This window comes from Sinocyclocheilus anshuiensis, unplaced genomic scaffold (assembly GCF_001515605.1).
Source record: "Sinocyclocheilus anshuiensis isolate Anshui unplaced genomic scaffold, SAMN03320099.WGS_v1.1 scaffold668, whole genome shotgun sequence".
Taxonomy (NCBI): domain Eukaryota; kingdom Metazoa; phylum Chordata; class Actinopteri; order Cypriniformes; family Cyprinidae; genus Sinocyclocheilus; species Sinocyclocheilus anshuiensis.
Genome location: NW_015557097.1, coordinates 562,116 through 574,192, shown reverse-complemented (window position 1 = coordinate 574,192; position 12,077 = coordinate 562,116). Strand labels below are relative to the sequence as shown.

Genomic DNA, 12,077 nt, shown 5'->3' with positions numbered 1-12,077 from the left:
ATATGAACCATGTTCACATTCACATCTAGTGGTATGTTCACATTTGTTTTTAGAGTAAAAGAAACAAACCTCGTATGAAACAATGCAATGTATAACTGATACAATACTGAGCAATTGCAAATTGCAAATGTTTCATATTGTGGTATAAGTTCACAGTCCACAATTTAAAAGATAAACAGAAGAAAATAAAATAATAAAGACAGAACATGTATAGAGAAATCATATATGTATCAAAATGAGGTGTGCTTTCAACACTATTTTAAAGAGATTATAACATAATTTTTTGCCATAAAAGTATTTTTCCCCTGCAGTTCACCATAATGTTTAGCACCAAAACCCATAATTTAGTGTTACATTACGATTTCCATCCTCTGTCTGACCCACAGAATTCAATAAGCTGTTTTTCTTCCCATAAATAAAAGCCTCTTTGCAAAGCCTACATTACATTACATGCGGGAGTCAGAAACAACACAATGTTTGCAGATCTCACCATCTTATTATTCTTATTGTTAAATACAAACAATAGCATTTTCTGCTGCTGTAAAAATGATAGTATTCATTCTACTTCCTCCTCATTATATCACTTTGACTGGGTGGGCCAAGTTGCTGAACACCAAATAAGCATCAGTAATGTGTAAATGTTTTGAACCCTACATCAAAAATTTTGGAATAAATTTTTACACAGTACATCAAACTCTTTCATTTTCAAAGATGTAGAAAAATGTCAATTGCTAAGCTGTTAATTAATTCTAAATATAACTCTACAGTACTTGTATGTTAGTTAAAGTAATTTCTAATTAATTAGTAATTAACTGTAAATATAAAGTATTTATTTTTATTTTTTAAAAATATGAGGTTGATATGTGGAGGATCTCTTTGGGCCGATTTCATAGAAATATTGTTATGTTAGTCTCTTGCTTGTAATAGTAGCAGGTGACTGGTAACCATTTTGAAGAGCTATTTGTCATTTGTTGGAGTGATCCAAAAAGCTTCATGCACTGGAGTTGAAGACTCCATGGAATCCATAAGGAATGTTGACAGGCACTTCGGCTCTTCCCAGCTCTTCAAATGTTTTGGCATCTAGGACTAAAAGGAATGTACTCTTGTCCTACAGAGAGAAGAGAATGAAGGGGTTAAGACAGAAGATGCATTGATAAATGTTATACAATGTAATCATTTCTCAACTGACTTTTGTCAACATGTTTCAATTTCTTATAAAGCAGATAAATTATTGAGCTTATTTTTACATACATTCAGGGCTGTTTTGTACCTTAACTGGTGTGATGATCACAGACAGGATGACTCCATCATCCTCTTCCTCAGCATTGGGTGAAAGAATGAAGACAGGCTCTGATGGGTAGAGATCAGGCTGGCGCCATACCTGTAAAACAAATTTATTTAGCAAACACTCACTCTTAACTTTGTGTGCCAAGTGGACAGGAAAATTTTACTTTTTAAATATACAAGTTTTGGGATATTTTGTTGATAGTAATTGTTAAAGGGTTAGTTCACCTAAAAATGAAAATTCTGTCATTAATTACTCACCCTCATGTTGTTCCAAACCCATAAGACCTTCGTTCATCTTCGGAACACAATTTAAGATATTTTTAATGAAATCTGAGGGCTGTCTGACCCTCCCATAGACAGCAAGGTAACTACCACGTTCAAGGTCCAGAAAAGTACCAAGATGATCGACAAAGTAGTCCTTGTGACATCAGTGGTTCAACTGTAAAGTTACGAAGCTACGAGAATATGATGACGTCATTTCGCCGGATCTGGGTCAGCGCTGCCACACGCTCGCGTCATGATACTATCGTGAACGCGCGTCCAAAGTGACGCAGTAGAGACGAAAATGCGGAATAAAGTCGTTATTTTTGTTTTCTTTGCGCAAAAAACTATTCTCGTAGCTTTACAGTTGAACCACTGATGTCACAAGGACTACTTTGTCGATCATCTTGGTACTTTTCTGGACCTTGAACGTGGTAGTTACCTTGCTGTCTATGGGTCAGAGAGCCCTCAGATTTCATCAAAAATATCTTAAATTGTGTTCCGAAGATGAACGAAGGTCTTACGGGTTTCGAACAACATGAGGGTGAGTAATTAATGACAGAATTTTCATTTTTGGGTGAACTAACCCTTTAATACCTAGGTATCAGTCATGATCCCATTAATTTGATCTCACCTTGAACTTTTTGCTTTCCAGATCCATCTTAATTAGAGAGTCACCCACTAGGTGACGGAAGCCACAACCATAGTAGTATCTATAAGGTTTGGTGTTATATCTGGCATAGTTAATTTGTGGAAACTCCAAACCACCGTAGTCTTTCAGGTCTTCGCCATGGAGATCCTCAAATGTGCAAAATACCTAAGAGAGAGATATTTTGCAGTCCTAAATAGATGAAGGCTCTCCAATAAACAAATGCACTTTTTGTGTTGCATATTAGTCACTGTTATAAAGAGCAAATAATAAATTAAAGATCTCTACTTAATACACCAAGTCTAAGTCCTGTATAGTTACATTACTGTTAAAAAATTTGGGGTCGGTGAGATTTTTTGTTTTTTAAATATGTCTCTTATGCTCATCAAGGCTGCACTTATTTGATAAAAAATACAGTAAAACATTAAAATATAAAAAATTTATTTTATATTTATAAAATATTAAAATTTAAAATAACTTTTTTTATTTTAATACATGGTAAAATTCTGTATTCCTGTGATTTTAGCAGCCATTACTCCAGGCTTCAGTGTCACATGATCCTTCAGAATAAAAGTATTTAAAAAATAAAATCTTACTGACCCCAGTAGTGTTGTAACCAGCATAAAGACAACACCTGATTTTTGGTACGGCAGACAGCGGTAGCGGTGCTGTCAGGCCGTGTGTTGAGATTCTGTTCTAGTGGGGTTTCACTGGTGATGTTGAGAGGCAGCACAAAACGACGGGGATACGGCCTGCCCATGGTGTTATACATCTGAGAGAAACAGAGAGCCACAGGACTAATGAGAATGTGATTTACAGTACGTAAAATTATATAAATCTGTGCTTTAGAAATATGTTGCTGTTGTTATCATTATTAAGATTATTATTAAGATAGACAGACAAGGAGCGTTTAAGGAAGAACACTACCTCATCCAATGCCTCTCCTGATTGACGCAAGTTCTGGATGAGGAAGTTGTTTATGGACTGGCCGTCATCAGAGCAGCACATGTCTAGCATGAGGAATCCATCCTGCTCAAAAGCATTGATCTGATGGAAGGTGGACAAGGCCTTGGTGTAGTACTTCACTGGCATCTCCTGCAAAGAGATGCAGACTAGTTGGTTAAAGTGTAAAAGTCGCCTGAAGAATAATCGTCTTTATGTTCTCAGTCAGCTTTCATTGAACCATATGAAGCAGAATCAGCAAACCAATATATTAATAAACTCATATGGAGACCACAGGAAGTCCATCTGCTTCTCATTGTTCTCAGTGCCTCTGTGAAACTATTGTCATGATTGTTGTCTCACCTTTCCAGTTTGTTTGTCAATAAGGTGGAATATGGTTTCCTGGTTGGGGTCCCAGTAAACACCCTCATTTAGCGATTTCCCCCTTAGTCTACCAGTCACTATCTTAAACAGATCCATCTTAATGGGCTGCTCGATGAACACTACATAGTTCTCTGACATGCCTGAAAGGTTCAGGAAAATAAAACAAAGGCTTTTCAGTGCTGCACATTGATATGATCACTCCATTCAGACTGTATGGTTATACCATTCAGAGCAATAAAATTACACACGACTCTATTACAGTAGCTGTGCAATAAAATTACACAAGATAGTCATTCTTCATGAGAAGATAATAAACATGACAGATTTTCTTCTTCACTCACCAAAGCTGTGGTAATAGGAGGGTTTGGATTTGTCAAGAGGGGCAATAGAGCATAATATTTTGGCTCCCTCTAGAGTATCTTCTGGGCCGTCTCTTTCTGGCGGCACCCTGATGATGTTATAGAAAGCCCCTATAAAACACATCACAGCCCAACATCAAGCCTCTTAATCCTGAAGTGGCATTGCACTGAGATTGGTCAGCACATAAGGATAAGACAGGAATCTAACCTTTGTTCCTGTATGAGTTGCCCATGTTGTAAGCTGTGCCATCTGGATCAAAGTGTGGATGTGCAGTAGCACCGTTCACAGCAATGAACTTGCTCCAGTCCACCTACAAACAATCATCCTTCTTAGACATGACGGGCTGGTCTAGGCTGGTGACTATAGGCAGGTTATTGCTCATACCTTCTGTTTGGACTCCAAAGTATTTGGATCCACTCTGTGCATGCAGTTTGTCTCTGTGCTGACGTAATAGTCACCCTTGTATTTAACAAAGTTTACACTGGCATTATCTGTTGGCTCTGGAATTGGAGAGAGGGGAATTAGTGTCACAAATGTCTTATCTTTTTCTTCTTCTCTTTTTTTAAACTTTGAGGAAGAAATGGATTAAAACAAAGTTTTTGACTTTTTTTTTGTTGTAAATTTGTATTTCTTCTGTAAATTTGACAAAGCTGCTTGTTTTCTGAATTTTTTTTTTATTAACATAAACCAGGATTAATTATATTAAATTAACCATGATTAATTTTGTCACAAGTTTAATGAACTATATTTTTCAGTAAAAATATTGAGGGGGAAAAAGACCTGATGTAATGTGTTATGGAGCATTTTAATTTAGCTAAGAGTTTAGGTTAGATTAGAGCTCCTTATTTTACTGGGATTATTAACTGTATGAAACTACCCTTCCTTCATTTTGTGATTCTGGAAGTTTTAAGAACTGCATGTTCCTGAACATGAAAACAGTATTGTGATATGATTTCAAGTTAAACTTCATTTAATGTGTTTTTACCAGCTGAATTTAAATTACAATTTATATTAGATTAGCGATATAATTAATAATAATTAATGCCCCTGATGGGCCCCGGCCCCCTGGATGAGAACCATTTTAAAATGATTAAATAGTTTGTCGTCCCCCCCCCCACATTGATTTTAGTTGTGTAACCCACATATTCAAATGAAAACCTCATTGTGCCATTAAGTCACACTTCCACCATACTGACAGTTTAAAGAACTGGATTTTCTCTCTAATGGTGGGTTTTAATAATTTCTCTAAGCATTTATCATAAAGATTGTTGTGCATTTTTATCCTTTTAAAAGACCCATATGTTACTGTATAATTGCCTCAGTTGTAGTGTCCAGAACACTCTGCCAACTCCATCTCAACACTTTAGTACTGTCACTTTATTTAATCTTAATTGAGTGCTTGTGGTGTCTGATTTAAATGTATTCTCGTGATTACAGACATACAGTTGTTTGTCTAAGATGACTTTAGACACATTTCCACTGACCACTGCTGTTGTGCTCTTGAGCAAGGCCCTCCAGAGACATGCCTTGTTACTCTTTCAGAAAACAGAAAGAGCTTTTTGTAACATTTTTAAAACAGTAAGCTATTGGTGATTTTCTAAACCTATTGAGATCCATTTCACCATGGCCGTCAGCAAAACAAGTACATTTCCTTACTGTCATTCACACATATATTCACAATTTCTACATACTTGGCATCTCAAATCTGGACAGGAAGCGCTGAAAGAAGTTCTTGCAGGGATCAGGTAGAGCCAAAGTGCCAAACTCTGATACTATGATGCGGTTCCTCTCGCTGTTCTGCGTATACGAGTCGCTGCACAAAAAACGGCTTCTGTATGTCACCTGACCGTCCTCAATCTGAAAGCGATGCATCAAGGCCATGCCATCAAACCAGTGGTTATAGCTGAGGAAACATTTACATCGGCAAGTGTCAGCCTGAATGTTCATGTTAGAGTTTGAATTACATATAATAATTGTGATCAAACGGATCACAAATCAAAATTTAGAATAACGGTCTTCTGTGAAAGGTTGTCATGGTTGTTACCTACTACTTCTACCACTGCAAATATCAAATGATTAATTATACCTTAGTTTCCATATGTCATTAGCTGTATAGCCAATTACTAATAGCAAGAAACAGATGCTAAATGACTAAAAGTAAAGTAAAAGTAAAGATTATAAAATTTATTTACGGTAGTTAATTTATTTTACTATTCTTCACATTCTATTGATTCTAGTCAAATCAAATATCACCATATGGTCATACTCACTGCTGATTCCCAAACTCAAACTTTCCTGGACCATTCCGCAGCAGACTCCCATGGATCCAGGTTGGGATGGTGCCTTTAACTGTGGTGGGGATGGGCTCAGGTGTCTCCTGTACCGAATTTACCAAGGGGGTGATGTTTGGCAGCCCATGCACTTTTGTGAAGTATGTTTTCTGAGCAGCAGCTGTAAAAATCCAGATCGACATAATATACCAAATCTGATTGCTTTGCAAGTTGACAGATCAGAATCTGTTCATGAAAAGAATAATCAGAATAATGTTATACAGATGCACTTATAAATACAAATGTTCTGAAATTGTGATAATGGTAATAAAATGTTATTTTTGAGTATGGTCACTTTTGGTAATACTTTACAATAAGGTTACATTAATTAACATCAGCTAACAATGAACAAAACTTCTACAGCATGTTTCAACTTTTCAAATTAAAAGTCATATTTGTTAACATTAGTTAATGCACTGTGAACTAAAAAATAATGAAAAACTATTTCATTACACTTTATTTTAAGGTGCAGTTCATACAGTGTAATTATACAATTACATTGTAAGTAATATTAATTAACAACATGTACTTACTATAGGGTTACGGTAGGGATATGCCGGTATCATGTTCAAAATTTGTATCAAAATTTTCATGTTGCGATTAATTGCTAATGCTTTTGTCACGGTGTACGGTATTATCACGGTATTGAAGCAAATACACAAATCTGAATGGCTGTTTAAATCATTTAAACACGATTCAGAAACAGAAAGTAGAGCAGCTGCTTTGTTTACAGGGTTTCATTTAAATGAATTATTATTATTATTATTATTATTATTTCTGCAGTTTAGCGCCATCTGCTGTCAGAGAGTGAAAGTGCGCTTTCATTCAGAGCGTCTCTCACATGTTCCGCCATGTGCTTCTCGTCCGTGCTTATTTACATCAGAGTGCGCATGCGTCTTTCATGCAGCATACAGCGGTGTTGTGCATTTTGACCAGTTGATGGGAAAAGTATTCTTAAAATGCATTCAAAATTCTGAATAACTTGTAATATATAATTATTCACGGTATTTAGAAGAGCCCACGATAAAAATATCGTGCATATCCATTACCGTGATATATCGCATTACCGAATACCGGCACAAGTCTAGGTTACGGTTAGAATTATGGTTTGGTTTAGTAGCATGTAATTATGCATATTTTACTGTTAATATAGTAAGCACATGCATATATATATAACATGTATAACAAGGACAATGTATAATAAAGTGTTCCCCTATATTTTTTTACTGACATTAATAAAGACTAATAAATTCTTTAAAAATATATATTGCTCATTGTTAGCTCAGTTTAGCTAATCCATTTACTAATGTTAACAAATGGGACCTTAGTGTAAAGTGTTACTGACACTTTTATATAGAGGTCCTCAGAGTCAACAAACTTAACTGCAAGGTTAGCTAACCCCGAGTTATATTAAATTATATAGCCGTAGCAAGTAACAGATTTGCAGACATACTACTCTGCTCAATCAATTATGTCAGGTGAAAGAACAAAGTAAAGGATTAAAGTCAACAAATGACAGAGCTGAAATGGCAGAGAGTCAGCGATATTACAAAGAGAAGCATTACCTCTAGAAAAACAGTCCCTCTCTACTCTACACGCTCACATGTACTGTGATACACTAATGCATAAATAATGAAGCAACTACACAGACATACAGAGACATCTTTTTCAGAAAAGTCAAAGTTGTGATGTACAAATCAAAAGTAGATCAATTTAGTTATTCATAATTAAGCTGCTAAATTTAAACCTAACACTCAAAAGCCATGGGACTTAAAGTATATCCCACCCTCTCTCATATGAATACAGCAGCTGCTTTGAAACACAGGAATGTGCTTTAATACACTGCATTGCTTCACACAAACACATATATTAACAATCACAAAGCCTGTGCAGTAACGTACAACAAAAAGTGAAACTTGCAGACGTGCATCAGTGCAGAAGAGCTCTCAGATTCTTACCAATTGTTTGAGGCTTTTTGCTAGACATCCTGTAGAGAGATATGAGGCTGCACCCTTGATCAGATGAAGAAGAGTGTATGAAAAAATTGTAAAGAGCAATAAAAACTATGTGCATGCAGATGGGAGGAGACAAGCTCCTTTTATGTAAGTCGGATCTTTTGCCAACCCTGTTACATCACACAGGATTATATCATATGACACAGCAGTGGAGGGGAGGGCAGTGCGGTGCTGGCTGGGATGTAATGTGAAATAACAAGGCTGAAATAAATATCAGCTGAACATATAACAAGAAGTTGTGTAACACAACAAAATGCACATTAAGCAGTTATATTTTATATAATTTTGAGAAAATGGCCTCACATTATCACATGCAAAAGTGCATACTATAATAAATGGATTTATGTATAGACAACTATTTTGTTTTTTTTTTTAACTTAGGCTATATCTTTTTCTTTTACATACTGTGTCTTGTTCTTTGTTTGTCTGTATTTCAGTTTGAGTTTATTTGCCAATGCATGCTAAATGTCACAGCTCTTCGTTACGCTTGGCAAACTAAATGAGAGAACTAAATTATTAGATGCAGAGATAATCAGTAATAAAAGCTTATCCTTGCTGGTCCTAAATGCATTTTTAATCACATTTGTTGACATGATTAACTAAAACAGGCTAAAACAACATATACAAGAGACCGCAGTAGGTAAAATTCTTATTATGCACACTCGCGCGGAGGAGCACTATGACCCACGTTAGCTACGTACACTTTACCGTAATAAACTTCCTGGTTATGAGTAACGAGTTAACGTCATTCTGTCTCACTATTTTCTTATACCATCAACAGATTCATTGTTTTGTGACTGTAAAATATTTCTATGCACAACATATAAAGTCCATAGTTCATAATGACAATATCTATATCTATAAGATATCTATACACCTTAATAATAAAGTACATTATTATTAGGGTTTTTATGGTTTTGGAAAGGGAGGAAAACGTGTAGGCTAATTAAACCTTTGTGTTCATATTCTGGGCTCCGCATGTCTTTTAATATCACTGTCTTAGTAGCCTACATCAAGCCAGCATTTTAAAATGCTACAAAAACAAGCTCCCGGGGATTTGATTTTGGTTGTCATTTGTTGAAATAAATATAAGAAATACAGTGTGTTCATGTCTGTCCGCTGACTATGAACCACAATCGCTGATTCTCCTCCGTGGTCATGGAAAAGTGAGTATTTACAATAACAATTATACTTCGTCAAGACAGTCATAATAAAAGACCAAATTAGGTGTACTGTTTCTCAATAAATTGTACTATGTACAGACAAAAAGATGTGGCCAGAATATGAACGCAACGCGCAAAGTTTCACGTTAGTCGTTTTCCTCCCATAGAATGATGATGAATGAATCCCAATGATTCAGTGAGCCATTCATGACGACAGTCATTTGCTTAATTCTTGAATGACTGAATGATTTAAAGCATTTGTCAACACCTACTGGTGGTTTTGTTTCATAGGCTAAGTAAAAGTATAATTGTATCAAGTAAAAGTATAATTTTTTTACCAACATTTCACATTAATCTCATAACATTATTTATGCTGTTTTTTGGAAAAAAAAACAAAAAAAACAAAAAAGGAGCCCCTTTCTGCTGATTGGTCAGCCGAAGATCAAACCATGCCATCATCAGGGCTGCGTTCAGCCCTGACAAAAACGGTGCAAAATGTTTTTCTAACGGAAACGGTGGTGCGTTGAACACCCTGTTCTGATGACGCAAGAGTTGCAACTATGGCAGCTGAGAAGGCCATTCTTTGTGTTCTTTTTGAAGAATTTTCGGAGCCTGATGAAATCGGTATAAATACGTGTTTAATACTGCAAAATATGCTCGATGTTACAGTCACTGCCCTTGCCCTCTAGAATAAAAGAGAACATCCCAATCGAGTGAAGGGATTTGTGGAAACTGTGGTTCCTAATTATTGTGATCCAACATTTGCCTCGCATTTCAGGATGAAAAGACAAACATTTCAGGTGAAGGATAATCCACTTCTTACCTCCAAGACTGTGTTATGATCTATATGACCTTATTATTTTTATTGTGAGTATTAGGCTTATCATTATTGCTGATCACTGTTGTTGTGCTATAGGGAGACAGTCTTCGCTCCAACGCTTGCTGCAAAAAGGAAAGCACGACCCTGATTGGGCATCTCTGGGGGTCTTCTCGGCGAGAAGAACACCACTCAGAATGAGCTATCAGAATCAGAATGAGCTTTATTGCCAGGTATGTTTACACATACGAGGAATTTGTTTTCGTGACAGAAGCTTCCACAGTGTAACAGAATGACAGTGACAGAACAAAAAACACAGATAATAAAAAATAAAAATAAATAAAAAATAAAAATAGAACAAGTAAATAAGGAATAAAAATATACAAATCGACACTTGTATGTACAGGTATATAACAATAGACAGTTGTATGTACAGGTATATTATGTGCAAATTGAAATGTAGACTGAGTATGTGTGTTAGATAAATAAGTGTATGAGTGAATAAATAGTGTGTGTTCCACAGTTATTGTCAAGTGTTCATGAGATGGATTGCCTGAGGAAAGAAACTGTTCCTGTGTCTGGCCGTTCTGGTGCTCAGAGCTCTGTAGCGTCGACCAGATGGCAACAGTTCAAAGAGGGAGTGTGCTGGATGTGAGGGGTCCAGAGTGATTTTGTCAGCCCTTTTGCTCACTCTGGATGAGTAGAGTTCTTGGAGAGAAGGGAGGGTTACCAATGATTCGCTCAGCAGAAGGAATAGTAATAAAATCATTATAAACTTAATATGAAAAATTATCTTTTTAAAGATTTACCAAAATTGGCTAATACATAAGATACATTCATTTTAACAAAATAAGTAAAGTCAACTGAACACTTTGAAACACTTTGAACTTCTGTTTCTTCAGAGTGATGACAAAATGGGTGAAATTTTCATTAAATTTATTAATGAAATTCAAATTCGTTAATGTTGAAGAAGCCAGAATTTTTTTCCTTCCATTGTGTATGACAAGAATAAGCGTCTATAATGAGCCGTCGTGGCGAGTTACCGGAGAAGACGCTTCCGTTTGGCGGCAGCGTGTGGTGACACTGCAGCTCGGTTAAACCAGCAGTGTTTTCTTATATGGTGAAAACTTTATCGGGACATCAAACCAAGAAATGTGATCTGTCAGATGATCCTGAGAAAAAGACACGATTGCACAACTATGCTGTGAATGGACCAGAGTGGGGAGATTCTGAAATAGGAGATAGTGACGATAGTATGGATATAAGCCAAGGAAGTGTGAGAAAGGAAAAGAGAGGAGAGCAGGAGTCAATGAAGGAAAAGAGAGGAGATGATTTAGCAGGAGTCAGGTCGAAGAAAATAAGAGGCAGTGGAGGTGTTGGAGAAGGAAACGAGGAAAGAGAGAAGGCAGATGGCGACTTCAAAATTATATTGAGATTTGCGGAGGAGAAGGGAATTTTGTCAATGAGTCCGGTAAAGTTAACAACCGTTTTAAAAAATCAGGTCGGTGATATTAATATGGCAAAGGTGTTGAGAGATGGCAATTTGTTGATTGTTTGTAGAAGCGAGGAACAGAGAAAGCGGGCTGGTAGAATGAAAGAAATAGGGAGGAATAAAGTGGTGAGTGTAAATTATATTGAAAAAGGAACTAAATGGTGTAAAGGAGTCATCTGGGGAGTGCCAGTCAGCGTTACTATGGACAAAATCAAGGCAAATGTGCACGCAAAGAAAGAAGGTGTGGTTTCAGGAACAGCAGTGTTGATGCAGTCATGTCAGGGAGACGCTGTGTATTTCATTGCAAAAGCAAAAGCACTTTATTTGGCCTTCCGGAAGTAGATGCAATTAGGAATCATTGGTTAAGATTTATTTAC

At 36.4% G+C, this 12,077-nt stretch overlaps 1 protein-coding gene across 2 annotated transcripts; it reads right to left on the bottom strand.

Annotated features, from left to right (window-relative positions):
• Positions 1-289: 289 nt before the first annotated feature.
• On the bottom strand, positions 290-8,652 carry LOC107677445 (beta,beta-carotene 9',10'-oxygenase-like). 2 transcript variants are annotated; one of them, XM_016472348.1, is made up of 13 exons: positions 8,634-8,652; positions 8,172-8,225; positions 6,154-6,334; positions 5,575-5,786; positions 4,268-4,383; positions 4,091-4,193; positions 3,865-3,993; positions 3,503-3,663; positions 3,125-3,292; positions 2,832-2,969; positions 2,183-2,365; positions 1,271-1,381; positions 290-1,108 (listed from the first exon to the last, which is right to left on the bottom strand). In XM_016472348.1, exons 2-13 carry the CDS (start codon positions 8,197-8,199, stop codon positions 992-994), a joined length of 1,647 nt encoding a protein of 548 aa, XP_016327834.1. In that variant the 5' UTR covers positions 8,200-8,225; positions 8,634-8,652; the 3' UTR covers positions 290-991. The 2 variants fall into 2 exon arrangements, with proteins under 2 accessions (XP_016327834.1, XP_016327833.1); XM_016472347.1 differs by lacking the exon at positions 8,634-8,652 and having other exon boundaries at positions 8,172-8,491.
• Between the last annotated feature and the right edge of the window lie 3,425 nt (positions 8,653-12,077).